Raw genomic sequence first — 18,019 nt, 5'->3', positions numbered from 1 at the left:
GATTCAACAACTGCTGAATGAAGTTGGTATACCTCTGTCTAAGTTTCCAATCGTCTGGTGCGACAATTCTTCTGCAGTTTCAGTAGCTGAAAATCCTACGCACCATGCCAGAATGAAGCATGTTGAAATAGATCATCATTTTGTTCGTAAAAAAGTTCTTGCTGGACTCTTACAAGTCAACTTTGTTCCCTCTGATCAACAGATTGCAGATGTCCTCACAAAACCAGTTACTCCTAAGTTGTTTTCATCTTTTCGACATGCTCTTCGAGTCTTGACTTTCAGTGAACTTAGTGTTCAAAAATCAAACAAGCTGGGGGAATGTTAGAATAATTAATAAAGTTGTTAAAACTGTTGCTAGTCAGTTAGCAGTTAGACGGTTAGATGTCAGTTAGTTTACGTACTTGTATAAATGCATGAGAGGTCGGTACGTTTACGATCACTCAATAGAAAATGTTCTCTTCTTGATTTCTTCATTATCTTAGTTTCTTGTAGTTTAACAGACGCCTCCCTTCGTGAACTGTATAGCACCTCTCCACAGGCCAAAGACAAACCCTGACACGAGGACAATACCTTCCATTGAGGGTCCATTGGCTCTTAAATGGACGACACTTCAAAGACTTCTCCCAAGAGAGAGTCTGACCTCCTCTCAACACCTTCTTCTCCCGGGCGATTTTTAATTGGCTATTAAAAAACAAATATTAAAGAAGAAAGAAAAATAACGTTCCTGCCTACAAAAATATGCTTCCATGTATCCGAGATTGTACTTTGTTAGTCACAATGCAATAGTTACAGGAAATATGCTTCCATCTATCTTTCATACAATACCTAGTTAACATAATTCAGGGTACGCAGGGCGTGCCTCAATCCAACTTAAAGTCATTGCTAATGCTTTGTGTAAAAAAAAAAGGATGGTACATTCACTAAAAGGTAAAATTCAGAGTATTAGATACAAATTGGTTTTGATGTACATGCTTACAATTTTCAACTACACTGTCATCAACGTAACTAGACCAAAATCGACTCCTTATGCTTACTCAATATCTTTTACAGCATCCTGCACCATCACAATCCAGGCAACAGATATCAGATAATTAACTCCAATGGAGTCACAACATGATTCATTTTCAATTCCGATTATCCATCAAATGATTTAAGCAACCGCTAATCCTAAATGTCACCTGTCACCATACCTCACGGAATTGGAAGTAAGTTGTCAAATGAAATTTGGACTGATAATATGAACATAGGCAAATACAAAGGTCAACAGTCTGAAAAGGTAACCAAATGACATTACCTTTGCAAGCTGCGTTACATAAGCTGCAGCTATAGCAGTGACCAATAGTCCAAGTCCAAGTGTCAATATACCATTTCCTCCACCAAACCCAAAATCTGATTCCTCTTGCTGAAAGTTTTCACAAATGGAGAAAAGAAAATCAATTTGATAAAACATAACGCCAGCAATTGTACGAGAGGCTAATCATAACAAAAAACACCACCACTCAATGAAAATTTTAAGACATTCATAGGACCTAAAATGAATGTAGGGATGAAAACCCAAATTGGTATTGACTCAAAGAATCAGCACAACTGAAGTTGTTGGGTAGCAAAAATATTTTTCAACTGTGTAGCCATTCAAATAGAACGATGAGTGAGAACTTAAATGAAGATGCAGTAATTGTTATAAGGTAGATGATAAATTGAGAGAGGATGGTCTGGCCATCAAAACATAGACCAAGGAATGCTCATACAAAGCATTGTTTTTAGTCAAGTAGGAAAGCTAGCAGTAGATAAAAATACATTGGTTTAGGCCATAAAAACATATCAGGGTTTCTTAGATGTTTCAGAAAATAAAAGCCTTTTAACTGATCTTAAAGAGAAAATAAATTCACATAGCAAATACCAATTAGTTTCAGATTATGGCTTTGGACAAGCTGAGCAGTAGACAATATTTCAGTGTCACTGTTGGAGAACCTCATAAATGACAAACACCAATTTTCTAGCTCAAAATTGTTCTCATCCTAACAGAAATGATACTCTTGCTTGATGTTTAGGTAGACAAGTAGTAGATACTTGTAGAACTGCCTAGGAAAGAACCATAATATGCTAGGAAGTAGTATTGGTTAAATGAGAGCCGGTAAATTTAAGATGATAAAATTAGAAAAGGGAAAATAGGTGCAAGGACTTGGAAGAAGATATGAAGTTTGAATGACTAAAAACTTGATCATGTAGGTAACTAGCAAAGGAAAAAAAATGAAAACTTACAATAATTGCTCGACCAAATGCACCAGCACTGACATAAGCCCATGTCCCTGGAAGCATCCCGAGCCAACTGCATGACAAATATTAGTTCAGTTTGGAGCAAAAAGTGGATAGCATGTAGAGTTTTTGAAAACTACTATTTCAGGAGTTCTACCAAACATCAAATAGGTATTTCCGTCATAATCCAGCCTTTAAATCATAGAAAGCCATAGGCTAAATGATTATTCTTTTAGGTCCCTTTGTCCTCTCATGATTGAAAACCAGGGACCCCTTTTCAAAACTCCATCCACTTGAGGCAAACGTCATGTAAAGCTATTTGGAATTCTATACCACATTTTGATGATTCCAGCGAGTTCTTTAAACAGAAAACTAAATCTTTTCAGGACTATTGTAATTTATACAGGAAAATGCTGTGCAGTGGTCAATCATACCAGCAGAAACCTATATTCTGCAACATGAATTTCAGTCAAATAGAGAGGAGAATTTTGTAAAACTGTAGTTGCAAAAAGAGCATAGCTAGAAACATTTAGAATAATCCTAGCCCTTCTTTTTCATGCTAATAAATATTGATTTTCTTTAACAACAAAAATTTGCAAAAAGCTTATGTAAGTTAGAGGTAGATGCAATTAGTTAAAAAATTAATGAATAATGAAAATCTCTTTAATGGTATTCAAACATCACAACAAATATCAAAAGCAAGCACACATATCAGTTGGAAGATCAAGCAAACCTGCCCAAAACATATGGCACAAACTTCACAGATGTTAATCCATAGAGATAATTCCCCAGTGAAAATGGGAGCAAAGGGCTCAATCGAAGGAGGGTAACCACTCTGAAGCCATTTTCTCCAATTGCTTTGTCAATTGCAAGGAACTTTTTGTTCCCCTCTACCAGTTTTAGTATACGCTCACGAGCAAAATATCTAGCAATCAGAAAGGCAATACTTGCGGCCACCTAAAATATTAAAAGAATATTAATGCATAAAATTCAGTGCACTTACATTCTCTCCTCTTTTGTGTTTGGAAGAGAACAAACTTACAGTTCCACTGATAGAGACTAAAATGGTGCCAATGATAGAGCCAAAAAGAAGACCAGCAGACATAGTCAATGGAATGGCAGGAATAGCAAGGACCTACAATATTACAAAATGACAAGGGTTGCTCTCAGAAACAGCAACTTACAAATATATTTAAGTAGAAGTCCAAAAAGAAAAGACAATGAAGGCAGACAGAAAAAGAGAGATTTGCAATGACATACATATTGTACATATTTCAGGAGACAATGCAAATTACAAGCAAGAGAAGAGAAAACACCTAAATTATCAACTCTATTACCTCTAACGAAAATGTACTCATCATTAACTTGCATAAAAGTCTAGAAAACAAAATAGCTCAATGCTGGGCTTCAAATAGAACAAAATAAAAGAGGTAACCACTAAAGGTGGTAATAAACACTTACTTCCAATCCTGCATAAACAGCTACAAACAAAGCATATCCAGCAGGTCCATAACCTGTTAATCGAAGGAACCTCTACCATTAAAATTCTAGAGCTTGTTCATTAAATAAAAGAAAGAATGCATCAGTCCACATTAATAAGCATGTTTTACTAGTCTAATCTGAAATTCATTCCAGAAAAAGGATAAATGAAGTTATAGGACCCTGTAAGCACACCATATGCCAGTAAAGGAGTTTCCACAATGCAGGTAAACTTCAAAGGCAAAACCGTAAATGCCTTAGTATCACATGAATTACAGTGTCAATATTTTTTTGGTGGTTAAGAAGCTACATGTAAAATATAAATTTACCCGCAGCACTGACCACAAAAAGAACTTATGTTACAAATAATCTTTAACCACCAATTACCTCACATACCCAAGGAGACAAGTCTCTCCACCATAGGGAAGAAATGACAAAATATCACCTCAATTAACAGTCCAAAAATAATAATAATAACAAGCAACACTCGTTCCTTGATTATTTTAGCCTAGCTCGGCTGAGAAACTACTGAAAGCAAAGAAGGTTTAAAGACATAAATGGATGAACATGAACCAGAAAATGTTCTTTTAACAGTGAGATGATGCATAGCAATGGCCAGCGCTCAATATTGACAACATTCATTTCTTGTAAACCAGAAGTGCCGAGTTAATTTACGTATTTGGATGAAGTTATCTGATGATGGGGTCATGGGGAAGAGTAAGGATAAGGTGGTGTCTAGCGCAAGCTATTTCAGCCGCATCATTTGGAAGAAATTCCTTTTTTATGTAATTCCAAATCATAGAAAGCCTAGATTGCTTAGACCTTCAAATGCTAAGGCAAACTAAATAGGCAAATCTACATAATTATCGAAATAAACCGACCCCAATTCCAAAGTTAAATTATCAAAGAGCTCAATTAACAAAAAAAAAAAAACAGTAAGACAAGCAGATGAATTCTGAAAAAGGGTGTGGCTATGATGAAGACACACCTTCAATGAAAGTGGAGAACTGGTTCAAGAAAGCATTGATCTGGTCCTTGTAGACATACCCGACAGTAGCAAATCCACCAACAACACCCACAAGTAAAACTCCAGCCAAAAGGGTACCTTTAAGTGCAGTGTCGCCTTCCATCTCTCCATTATTACCATCACCGTCACCATCCCCTTTGAGCTTCTCGTCATCATCACCTTTAGGGTTGAGGAACCATCTCAGACTCTGTGGAGCATTGGATGGAGTCTTCTGAAGGGACCGCTGCTTCTTAGATTGTCTGAGAGAAGAACAAGTCTTGAATAAGTGGAAACGCTTGTTGGGTCTAAAGCAGCTATAGATAAAAGAATTGGAAGGAGGAGGAGGAAAATAACAAGAAGAAATGAACGGAGGTCTCAAGGTAAGGAGGGTGCGCATTTTAAGGAGAGTGTGGGATATAACAAGGCCAACGCAACACAAGTTAAGACGTTAGTGCCTCAGCTCAAGTCTGAAGCTGGTTTTGTTTTGTTTGAGGAAGTGAAAAACAATGGCGTAGGCATGAAATTGTGGTTCCGAAATTGTCTGCCTCACATCATGCCACGTCTTTCTCTTTATGCCAAAAACGATCATCGTAGAAGATTAGTTTTTTCCCTCTTTATTAACAGTACAATTACTTTCCACTTATTTTTCCTTTCAATTACTTTTTTTTATTACGATTATTTTTACTAGATAAACACTCGATGAATAGATTATAGTTTAGTTTTTCTTTCAATATTAATATTACGATTTTGATCATCGAATGGAATAGAGTAGAATAGTTGAAAAACCCTTTGTTCGAGCGAAATTACTAGTTAGAAATTTCGCTCTTGGCAGAGTTTTTTTTGACGGTTTAACTCACAATTTGGCCTTTGACCTATATCCAATTTTTAGCTTTGTTATTTAAATTTTTTTTCTCAATTTAATAGTTAAATTATCATTTGGTTATAGATTTTGGTTTAAAACTTAATTGACATTTAAAAAAATTGGCCAATCAAGTCATGCCAAGTGTCTTTTAAATATTAAATTTTAAAGTCATAAAACAATTTTATTAAAATTCCTTTTACACACACATTTGAATTATCTCTCGATCTAGTTGTTGGTGCAAATATTACGAGGCTAGAATTTTAGTCTCACAATCCATGCGGCCTTAGGCGATTCTATCATTTCAAACACACCTAAGTCAGCCTAACTCCTAACAATTAAGGATTCTCGCAGAATTCCTCCAAGGCGCCAATTTATATAGCGGAAGCAACACAGCCAAAAGAATGCTCAAAGAACAGAATAGCCACAGAAAACAATGCACGAAAGGTGTTTGAGTAAATACTCTCAAAGAATTCTATTACTCTTAAAAATTCAAGATACAATGGATGATTTACAACTGAGGGAGAGACTCTCTATTTATAGTTGAGCTCCCCCAAAACCAATGGTATAGATCGAATTACATCGACGGACAAGATTAAGTCTATCCCTACAATCAAGGGATTTACAAGATTTACATAATCAAATCATATCTAATATTACAAGATATTATTCTACTCAATTTTCTAAGATTAGTTTCTCATTTACCAAGGTAACCTAACTTTCCATATCTGCATCATTGGGCTACCCAAGCTTCTCCAACAATTCTTTGAATTAGGTCAGCTCTCGTGGGTCAAATGATCCCCATCTAACTGATAGACCTTCATGGGGTGCATTTTATGCTATGGTCACGGGCTTTGAACTGCGACCCGTGACATTCTTCCCCACCTATTCTTGCACCGCCCTCGTTGCGCTCTCGGAATAGCACTGACTTGATTTGCTTCAAAACTTTCTCGATGCTTTAAGTTTTTCCTGATTAGTCTCACTATCAGGTTTTCCTGCCCATCAGAACTTTCATCTCGACTTTCGTCGCCTCTTAGCTCAATTTTTCTACTCGTTGGCAAGAAGCTATCGCTCTCACTTGCCCACATTCTGGCTTGCCTCGATCGGAATCCTTTTGATTCTCACAATTAGGTTTTGGCTTGCCCACAGCCCCTCGACCTCCTCACTTCAGAACTTTGAAAAAGTCTTTACATTCTTGCCAAGCCAACAAGTTAGAATACAAAACACAACCAAAGTGTTCGAAATGTATTACTCACAGTATTTACTCGACTCGACTGTTTAATTTACATCACCACTTTCTCAAAGTCTGATGCACAACCCACCTTTCTCATAGGTGGTAGCTCATCTGATAATTCAATAGAAATGAGCCTCATTGATCCTAGCTTCAAAGTTTGCATAGTTACTTATTCCTTTAAGTTTGAAGCACAACTCGCCTCTTCTTTTGGTGGAAACCTCTCCGACGACTCAGCAAGCTCCGTTACTTTCCCTGAATTGAGCCTTATTATTCTTAGCTTCAATGTTTCCATCACTACTTTTTCCCCTAAATTCGATGCACAACTCACCCATTCTTTGGTGGAATCCCCTCCGACAACTCAATAGGCTTCATTATTATCTTTCTCTTGACCACGACTAACTTGGATTGCTCTGGACAGTTTCAAAACTTATGCAAACCACAACACAAGAAGCATTTCACTTGCTTTTTCTTGTTCCTCTTTGCCCTATTGGCTTTAACACCATTGTGTTCGAACCAAGTCTTTTGGGTGCTTTGTTTGACTCATTATCCCCTTTAATGGGAGCCTTCTTTGGACAGTTCTGCAACCTATGTGGACCACCACACAAGAAGCACACCACTAACTTCTTATTTTCTTTGGTCTCATTGGCTTCGGCACCACTTGCGTTCGACCTAAGTCTCTCAGCCCCTTTTTTTAGCTTGTCATTTCTCGAAAGAACAAATCACTTCGGACATCTCTTCGCATATATCTTTAACACATGTGAATCGTCGCAAAAGAAGCATATTAACTCGCTCTTCTTTTTCTTCGGTTTGTTGGGTTTCCTCTTCCCATCTCGTGGTTTCCCATTACCACCATTGTCATTGCTATTGCCATTATCTTCCTTGTGGTTCCCTCCATATATGCCCATTTCCTTGGACTCAAAAGACTTAAGCTTGTCTTTCCCTAGACCCAACTTGACCACGGACTCTGCTACCGTCATGGCTTTCGACAGCTCTTGGACACCTCATTATTCCAATTCTTGTCTGACCCACAACTTTAACCCATTCTTGAATACAAGAAACACCTTGTTGTCGTTCATATCTAAAATTTAAAGCATGAGTTCCTTGAACTCTCGAACATACTCCCCAACTATGTCTCATTGCGTAAGCTGTCATAACTTTTCCCGATCTTCCTCCTCAGTATAATTCAGATAAAAATACCCATTTAACTCATGTTGGAACTCTTCCTACAACCTAATTTCACTATGTCTTTTATCTGTGGACCTGCCTCGCCAACATAAAAGCGCAAAATCAATAAGAAACACGGAAGCATTGTTTACTTTAATCACATCGTCCATGATGCCTTTGGCATAGAAGTAATGCTCTATATTCCACAGGAAATTGTCCACATTGCATGTAGACCTTGTCCTCGTAAACTCTTCCGGATTCGGGATGTCTACCTCGCAATTAATGGTACGTTTGGTTCACTGTAATGGAATAGAGCTGTAATGGAATAGAGCTGTAATAAGTAATTTAATTGTTTGGTTGAATGAGTGGAATAGAACTGTAATAGGATTCTTGTGTTTGGTTGAATGGAATGATGTTGTAATAGCATAAGCAAAAAAACTAAAATGACTAGAATACCCTTAGCATAATTTTTTTAGGTAGATGATTATTGTTATTGTTATTAAATTTTAATAAGATTATGAATAAAATAATAAATAATTTATTCATATTTTAACATAATTATTAAATATAATTTAATAAAATTCTTAATATAATTATTATATGAATTTACTAAAATCATAATATATAATACTATAAAAATAATATATAATCTACTTTATTATTTTTAAACGCAATACATATTTAATGTGCTAAAATATCATTAGTGAAACAAATAATTTAATTATTCTACAATAAAAATAATATTAGAAGTAATAAAATAACTTGAAAATTATATTTCACATCCAAACATAATATTCATATATTAACAAAAAGTTAGATGATTTCATTAGTTTATATGTCATAATCCATATGTTATAAAATTTTACAACATCAAAAAGCTACAACATTGTAATGACATATATCATGTCATTATACCATCCCAAATATTACAAACACAAAAAGTTGCCAAAATATCATAAACACAACCATGATTTTTAATGGTCAGCAAGAAATCTTCTGACCCATTCCAATCGCACAGAAGAAGGCAAACTAAAGAAAATGAGTATTTGCGTTGGATGATCTGGAATTTTGCTTAATGCTCGATAGCACTCATCGTCAGTTAAACCTTCTATTTCACATAATGTTGGATATAAATTTAGAGCTTTTTCTTGAATGGCGATTTCTGAATTTTGTTGAACTACCACTTTGGAGGTAATACTCCTACTGATTTGTTCGCCAACGGTCCATATGTTTTCCGCCAATAAAGTGGCAGCATCATGAAATGAAGTAGAAGAAATATGATCACTTGCATCAGTATTTTTTTTCTATTCTTTGAAGATGTGGAACCTCCTTGGTTTCTAGCTAGCTGCGGTTCTGTAGCTAAAACATCCATGTCATCCAAAGAGACATCAGCTTCGCATCCATAGAAATCATTTCTTTCTTCATGAATATTTGTAGCAGCTACATCCTCAACATTTATTTCTTCAATAATATCAGCGACTGTTTGAGCATCTTTCCCAGTGGCTCGATCTTTTGTGTAGATGGCAGTAAGTTGGTCATACTAAGGGAAACTACGATGTTTGAATTGACCAGCTTCTTTATGACTCTATAAAAATGAGGAATTCATATTAGTTATAAGTTTGGTCAAAATAAGATAATAAAGACTTGAAATAATTCTTACATTTATATATGAGTTCCACACCGCATCTTTAGCATCAACAAGCTACCTATGTTCATCCCAACTAAAACTGCTATTGTTTTTTTCATTAAGCATGTCATAAAAGATTGACCAATCCCTTTTCAGTATCATAATCCTTGATTCAATATTAGGTTTAGCCTTCAACATTGCATTGGGTAAAACTTTTTCTAACATTTTTTCCAACTCATTTAAATAACCGGCTTTGAATCTCGTATCAGCATTAAAGGTTCCAACATTGTGCAAGTCGACCATACAGGAAACCAACGCAGCATCTTCTTCTGGAACCCATTTCATTTTAGTTCCTCAAGAATCTTAAGAAGAAACATTTTATTCTGGAAAACCTGACATAACTATCTTAAGAAAAAAATTAAAATTAAGTTCAATATCATGAATCAAAAGGTCAACACTTTATAAAATTATAACACATGATGAATCAAAATAAAATAAATTATAATTCAACAAGTCTAGTACAATACAAAAAACAATTCAAAAACCACCAAAGTTTCACAAACTAGATACATGAAATAACATAAACAAATTAACGTTTACTATTTTTACCCTAAATCTAACTAATTTCTAGATGCTTGCCATTCATCGAACATTTGGTTGGCTAGTTTCATCCTCCAAGTAGCTCATGCATCCGATGGATGAATATTTACGATATTCGATTCATCGTCATCTATCAAATTATGGAGCAAACAACATGCAATAATAATTCTATTGTGCACCCTCACAAGATAGAATGATGGACTCCTAAGTATTCTCCATCTAAGTTTTAATAACCCAAAGCATCTTTCAATAACATTACGTGCTGAAGCATGTTTCATATTGAAAAATTCTTCCGGAGTACTTGGCTAGTAACCCTGATGCCACTCATTCAAATGATATCTTTGTCCTCTAAAAGGTGCAAGAAATCCCTCACAATTTATGTATCCAGCATCAACTAGATAATAACAACCTATAAAAAAAACTATTTGTCATGGTTAATTCCTCAAAAAAGTATGATCTTAAAGATTAATTCAAAGTCCTCTAATTTTGCACTTTACTATGAGGAACTTTTAGTCCATGTCTCCTACTAATAGCATCTCGAAAAACCTGTCCATCAACAACAGAACCTTCCCAACCAAGAAAAACATAAACAAATTACATAACAGGTGTACAAACACCTAACATATTTGTTGCTATATCACCTTTTCGCGTTCGATATCTAGGTTTATCAACTGTTGGAACCCTAATCTTGATGTGGGTTCCATCTAAAGCACCTAAGCAATTCTATATCACATGTATAAAACCTTGAGTTAGGATACTATATTTAAATCTAAATCAACTAAATTATGTACAAGCTATATATAGAACTCACTCCAATACCTTGAACAATTTCCACCTTGGGTCTGTAGAATTAGCTGTAATTGGCTCTGCCTTTTTAAATAACACATCTTGTAAGCATATGGCAGCATTTAAAACATTGTGAAATGATCTACTAACGGTTTTTCTGGACCTATTAAAGTAATGCTTGATAACTCGATTTTTAAGGTGATGGGAAATGATATGTAAAAACATTTCCACTTGCTCATCAACAAGCATGTTCCTTGATGACTTCAATCCCCTAAAGTTTGTAACATCTCACATAGTTTAAAAAAGGTAATTCTATTCATCCTAACTTGTTCAATACAGGTCTCGTCACTAGCATTTATAAGTCTTTTCACATAATCTCGTTTTGCATAAAAATCTAAAATATAGGATCTAATCCTTAATCTATAAGTATGTAGGCTATGAATGGCACCCAATGTAAGTAAGAACCAACTTGCAATTGTACACATTTGCAACCATATTGTCAATGCAAGACCAATTCTTTTACGCCTCACACTTTGTACTATTAAAGGCAGACGAGCCATTACTGCAAGATATTAAAGTGTTACATATCTTCAAATCGTAGTAAAAGGGTCATGTTTCTCCAATACTAATTTCAATAACAGTAAAATAAAATTAAAGAATTTAATTGCCAAAGAACTTACAGTGATTTAGTGAATACAAGACGCTCAATTGTGGCTGGAGGAAGCAATCAAACAAGCTAAAGAAGAAGAGGAAGCAATAACACACTATCAAAGAAAAATGAACAATACATATTTAGAATCTTTACAAAGCACAAAATTATGTATTTTAAAAAATACCCATTTGACATTTAATAATTATTTAAAAAAATACCCATTTGATTAATATAGTGTATTAAATATCTTAAAAATTATGTATTTTAAAATATTCGATTATTATTTTTATTTAAATAAAATCTAAAACTCCATATACATTGCATTCTTACCATAACATGATTTGTTTGTAGCATTTTACTTTCTTTCTTCTTCTTTTTTTGTTTCGTTTGCTAAGATAATTTTATAGTGTTAATTATAATTTCTAATCAAACAATATAAGTAATATAAAACATTGTTTGAAGACCAAAATTAAATATAACATAAATTAAAGATATCGAAAATAAAATAGTTTAATAATATATTAAAATATTAAAATAGTTTTAAATGAAACATATCAAAAATAAAAACATATCGAAAATTAAATATAACCAAATGTTATTGTTTAAAATAAAAAGATCAAATCCAATTGTAAATGTAGTTTAAAATGTATATATTGTCTTTCCTGTATTACTAGAAAAGAGTAATGGTATCATCATTGCAGTGGAGATATTTGATTATGTTCGTTACGTGATACTTGTCTGTCCACCTGCATCAGTAAATAATAAAGATGTTATCAAGACAAGTAATGGAATAGACTTGTGTTAAAATATTAAAGCTCCAAATGATAAAATATCAAATCATATATGGAAAACATTAATATGACATTTTCGAGCACCTTAAAGACACATTTGGAAAATTTGAAGAACCATTCGAACAACCACATTCGAACATCTTAAAGACAACTAAATTTTGTCTTGTTTTGGACAACCTTACGGGTCAGCAAGGCATATATTAAACTACGCCTAACATATTTATTTCATCATGCTTTGAATAACAATAAACAACCATTAGGCATTATGTTAACTCAACTCTTTAACACATCCGAACAACTTAAAATACATCATTCGAATATCATAAATCACAACTTTCAAACACCATAAACTGTAGCATTTAACACCTACTTTTTTAGCTTACTAACATCATAAATTCATATCCATTTGGACATCATTAGTTAACATTTAACAATTTAGTTTCACATTGTTCAGACCATTTTAATTTCCTCATCATTTGGATGATCTTTAATTATTATTTGGACAACAATAAACAACCATCGATTAGACCACCTAAATTGGTAAGAAATTAGACAGCATGCATGCAAACTACATGCTTCAGCAGCTCCCTCGACAACTAAAAATTTCACTAAATTCCATTACTCATACCTGCATAAAGATGCATTAAAACAACCAAGGAAGAAAAGGTAAAGAACTCAGTATCATTTATTTAATTAATTAAATAACATATGCAATTGTTGCATTTTTAGCAAGTTTAAACATCTTTAAATAGGGAAATTAAATGCTGAAAGTCTAGCATTTGGACAGAGGCCAAAGTTGGCATTTAACCTCTTAGAATTCCCTATTATTTCAATCAGTACCAGTCCATATCCTCAACAAATTTAAGTATATTCAGTTCAACAATTTCATACTTAAAATTTCAAACTTTACATAGGCATTAAATGAAAACATTTCAGTCTAATATTAAAGCTCCAAATGATAAAAGAAAGCAAAATTGCAAAACAAGGTATTAAATGAATACATTTCAGTCTAATAGTAAAGCATTTTCCTCCATGTCTCTCGCTTTAAACTATAAGACAAAATTGTTGTAATAACATCCAATAAGTATAATGATAAGGGGAATAATATTACAAAAAAAAAAAAGACCACAAGATGCAGGGAAAAAGGAAAAGCTATCACTAATGATATTAAAGGGTCTCCTGGAGTGGTGAATGTTAATAGAGAGCAACTGATTGGGTTGCGAACCCTGGGATACCATCACACGATGTTACTCAAAAAGTCCCAAAATTTTCCCCTCATTTCCCAAATATCTCAAGTATGATGTTTACATGGTGGGATTTCATATCCTCCAAGAAGAATTAATTGTTTCCCCCATTTAATTTTATTACTTGTTTATGCAAGAATGAAATCGAACATTCCTTCAAGAAAATAATAATAATAAAAGAAACTGGCCCTTGTGATTTAGTATCCATCCTCTAAACTCCATGCTTTATGGACAATTTGCAAAGCTAACTTCAATAAAAGTAAATTGGATAATTTTTTCTTCTCTTTTCTTTTTAAATCCAGAGCACAATATAAACAGATCATTCAAGAAAAATACAAAAACCATTTCCAATTGAAAACTTCAACAATAGATTTACATGCAATTGCAAAGCCAGATAAAAGGAAATATGGAAATTTAGGAGTTCCCAAACTCCAAGAACTAGAATCAGCAGTTGAGAGAGACTAACAAAACTCTCATCTTTTAATATAAGCATCACTGAGATCTGCTTAACCCATCATTACTGGGCAAGGGAAGAGTAATATGCGATGCTAACAAGGAGAGAATGCAGGTACATAAAATCAAAATTCCAATTACAGCAATATCTACTTATGCATGAAACTACATTTATGTTTATATATATATATATATATATATATATATTGTTAATGAACTAGTAGCCTGAACCATAATGATGAGAATCAACAGCCAAAAACAAGAAATTTTAGCCACCTAACTTCACAAAGTCAACATGTCTAGTAAACATCAAAGAGATTGGGTGATTTTTTTCCTCTTATATCTGGAATATGAAAAGACTCACCTTAATAAAGGTCAACTACACAAGGAACTCTCTACTTCGGCAAGATGGACAAAGAAAATGCAAGTCCATAGACATGCATAAATGTCTCAGCAAATATCACGTGCAAGAAAGGGTTTAAAACAAGAAGTAGGAGTAAAAGGGTACAAAGCATATTACCTCGAAAATTTCTTCTTTTTAGAAACCCTGAAAAAAAATAAAACCCAAGAAATGGGTTTTAAGCAAAGAGTTAAAAATTTCGAAACTGATAAAATGAAGAAAAGAAACACTGTCTAACATTTCCAGTAAATTTTATTGTCATCATTTTCTCCATTTTTTTTTGCCTTTACTTCAGTTTCTAAAGTACAGAAGAGAAACGTTAATGAACGAAAAATCAAAGAAGGAAAAAATAAATTATCTGAAATATGGGAACAGAAGGAAAGAAAGTTACAGAAGGAGAAGATGGTTGGAAAGGAAGGGAAACGGAGATGGTTGGCAATAAAGTGAAGGAGAAGATGAAGGAGGGCAAAAAATTGGAAAATGGGAAAAAGAAAGCCGGATGGAATAGCTAATCAGATCTGTGGGCAATGAATGGCTATTACATCCTTTTCATGTAATAGGGCCTAAATGGATTCAGGCTATAATGGTATTACAGCCAACCAAACATTGGTTTGGTGGTGGGCCCACCGAATTGGGGGAATGCATTCCTATTCCCCCCAACCAAACATGCTGTAAGTGTTGCACTCGACACTTCATTCCCCATGATTGCTCAACACAAGGTAAGCTTTCATCTTGGCCATTGCTTCCTCCTTCAAAGTCATCACCATGGCCTTGAGAGCATCATTCCTCTTTGCTAGCTTATTCCTAGTAGAATTCAAAAATTCTTGCACATTTTCCATATTGGAATTGAGAGACATCATCACAAAGTCCCTAGACTACTTCCTTAATTCGTCTATGCGTCCCTCGACCACATCGAACGTCTTCCTCATGCCCCCTATTGTAACAATCTGATTTTAACCCTAATCGAGTATAGTGGTTTCAGGACCACAAATCTGAGTTGAACAAATATTTTAATATCATTTTTTGGGTTAATTATGTGTGAATTTTCATGTTTGAAAGTTTGGCAAATTAATTTTATTGTTTGTGTGCTTAATTTGAGAAAATGACTTAATCGCGTAAAGTGAAAATTTGAAGGTTAAATATGAAAGTGCTTAACTGTTGTTTTCTTTTTAAAGTGGGGGTTTTATATGGAAATTAGGCCATTTAGATGATAGTGGGCGGCAATGGTCAACATTTTCCTTATACTATATGTTTTATAATTTAATTAATAAAGGTTAAATTAGTAAAACAACAAATTATTAATATATGTTAAAATAAAACAAAAATTTAAAATCAATGTTGTCATCTTCCTTCAAAGCCGAATGTGAAAAAAAGAAAAATAAAGAAAACAAAGTTAGGGTTTGACCATTTCTAAATTTGATTCAAGGTGAGTTTTAGCTCTGTTTTTGATATTTTTTACGTTTTTGAGATCGTTGCTTTGAATACTTCAAAACCCATGTCTTAATTTTGTGAATTGTTGATGATTTTGAAATGTGCCATTGATGAATGTTTGAGTTTTATGATGTTAGTAGGTGAAATATGAAATATATGTGTTAGATTAATATGTTTTGTTTTTGAATTTTTGGTGAATTTGAGTAATTAGGGCTAAATTGTGAAAATAAATTTTTGAGGGACTAAAATGAAAAATAAAGGAAATGCTTGGACTTGTATGTGTACAAGGAACATTCATCCCTAGCATAGTGTGTGAAAAATTTGTGTATTTTGTGTTTTATGCAATAGGGACTAAATTGCAAAAAGTGTAAATGTTAGGGGCAAAATGGTAATTTGCCCATTTATGTGTTTTTGGACTAAATTGAATGGAATTATATTTAAAATAGTTTATTTTGAATATATGTAGATTAAGAACCAAAGAAATCGGAGTTGGATCGAGGAAAAACCAAAGTCGTCGATTAATCGCCCTGTTCCGATTTTCACCGTCCGAGGTAAGTCTAATAGCAAATAAATGTCATTAAATTAGAATATATATATATATATATATATATATATATATATACTGTAAGCTGAATTTAATTTTATGAATTATATAAATATGTTAGTGAATGTATGTTTTAAGTTTGATAAGTTGAAACTAATTGTATGAAATATAAATATGTTAGCCAGTGTATGTTTTGAGTTCTATGAGTTGAAACAAATTTTATAAATTATATAAATATGTTAGCGAATGTATTTTTGAGTTCTATAAGCAGAATTTAATTGTATGAATTACATATATATATGGTATCTGAATGTATGTTTGCTACGAAGATTTGAGTATAAATTCGATTTTGCTGATATACAATAATTGAGAAGCTTTAAATGAATCTTAAAGAATATTTAGAATTTCTTATAAAGAATTATGTGAAAGATCAACTTCTTATCTGTGATATTCAGGCTCGATTCCTAGCAGGCTTAATGCTGGTGAATTATTTCAGACTTTATGTCTAGCAGGCTTCGTGCCAGTGTATCAAATCAAGCTTAGGCCTAGCAGGCTTCGTGCCGGTGTATCATTTCAAGATTTGAGCTTAATAATTTTTATGTTGATATGGTATCAAATGGGATTGAGGAGTTAAAATAGTCAAGTATGTGATATTTTATTTTCTATTTGATAATGAGGTAAGTAAGTTGGTTGGTTATGAATATAACAAATATGATACATATTGCTATTATAAGTATATGTATGTGATAAGTATATTTGGCCTTATGTCAACTATACATACATGATTGGAAGTTTCAGTAATATTAAATAGCTATGATTTTAATGACTTGAGATTAATGAATGTATTGATAAAGGTTATATAAATGTATATTCGGCTTTAATAAAATTTCCTATGGAATTATAAGATTTAAATATATATATATATATATATATATATTGCTAAAGGTTTACTAAGCTAAGTTAGCTTACTTTATATTTTTTTTATTTGTCTTTGTTTTATAGATTTTTGGAAATCGTTACATGCTCGGGGATCGTAGTGAAGCCATTCACACTTTCATCTACTTTGGTACTTTTAAAAGTTTTATTTTGAACATATGGCATGTATAGGCTAGTATGTATGTATATATATACTTTGGTCTAATTATTGGTTATGTATATGAGGCCATATGAAAATGGTTTAATTATTCTTGTTTGTGTTTGGTTTGGGTTGAACTAAGAATTAAACTTACTTATATCATGGTTAATAGTTTACGGATAGTATTTATAAGGTGAGGTATAAATATATGTTTAAGGTGGCATTTTGTTCATGAGTTTTGGCATTTAAGTTATGTAAATTATAATTAAAGTATGCTTGTAAATATTGGTAGTTACTTTCAGTTTATTGATAGAGTAAGTAAATGACTCTATGTTTGAATTGCATCGATAAGGTTTTGTAGCTTGGATGTTAAGTTGAAAACATTATGGTTTCAATGGTATAGGTTAATTTAAAAGAG

At 33.2% G+C, this 18,019-nt stretch overlaps 1 protein-coding gene across 1 annotated transcript; it reads right to left on the bottom strand.

Annotated features, from left to right (window-relative positions):
- Window positions 1-786: 786 nt before the first annotated feature.
- On the bottom strand, window positions 787-5,272 carry LOC105783426 (uncharacterized). The gene is made up of 7 exons (XM_012608872.2): window positions 4,724-5,272; window positions 3,718-3,770; window positions 3,299-3,391; window positions 2,990-3,213; window positions 2,263-2,329; window positions 1,295-1,402; window positions 787-1,054 (listed from the first exon to the last, which is right to left on the bottom strand). Exons 1-7 carry the CDS (start codon window positions 5,136-5,138, stop codon window positions 1,031-1,033), a joined length of 984 nt encoding a protein of 327 aa, XP_012464326.1. The 5' UTR covers window positions 5,139-5,272; the 3' UTR covers window positions 787-1,030.
- Between the last annotated feature and the right edge of the window lie 12,747 nt (window positions 5,273-18,019).

Source organism: Gossypium raimondii, chromosome 13 (genome assembly GCF_025698545.1).
Source record: "Gossypium raimondii isolate GPD5lz chromosome 13, ASM2569854v1, whole genome shotgun sequence".
NCBI classification, from domain to species: Eukaryota; Viridiplantae; Streptophyta; class Magnoliopsida; order Malvales; family Malvaceae; genus Gossypium; species Gossypium raimondii.
Note: the sequence above shows the minus strand (reverse complement) of the source record. Positions and strands in the feature narration are given on the sequence as shown.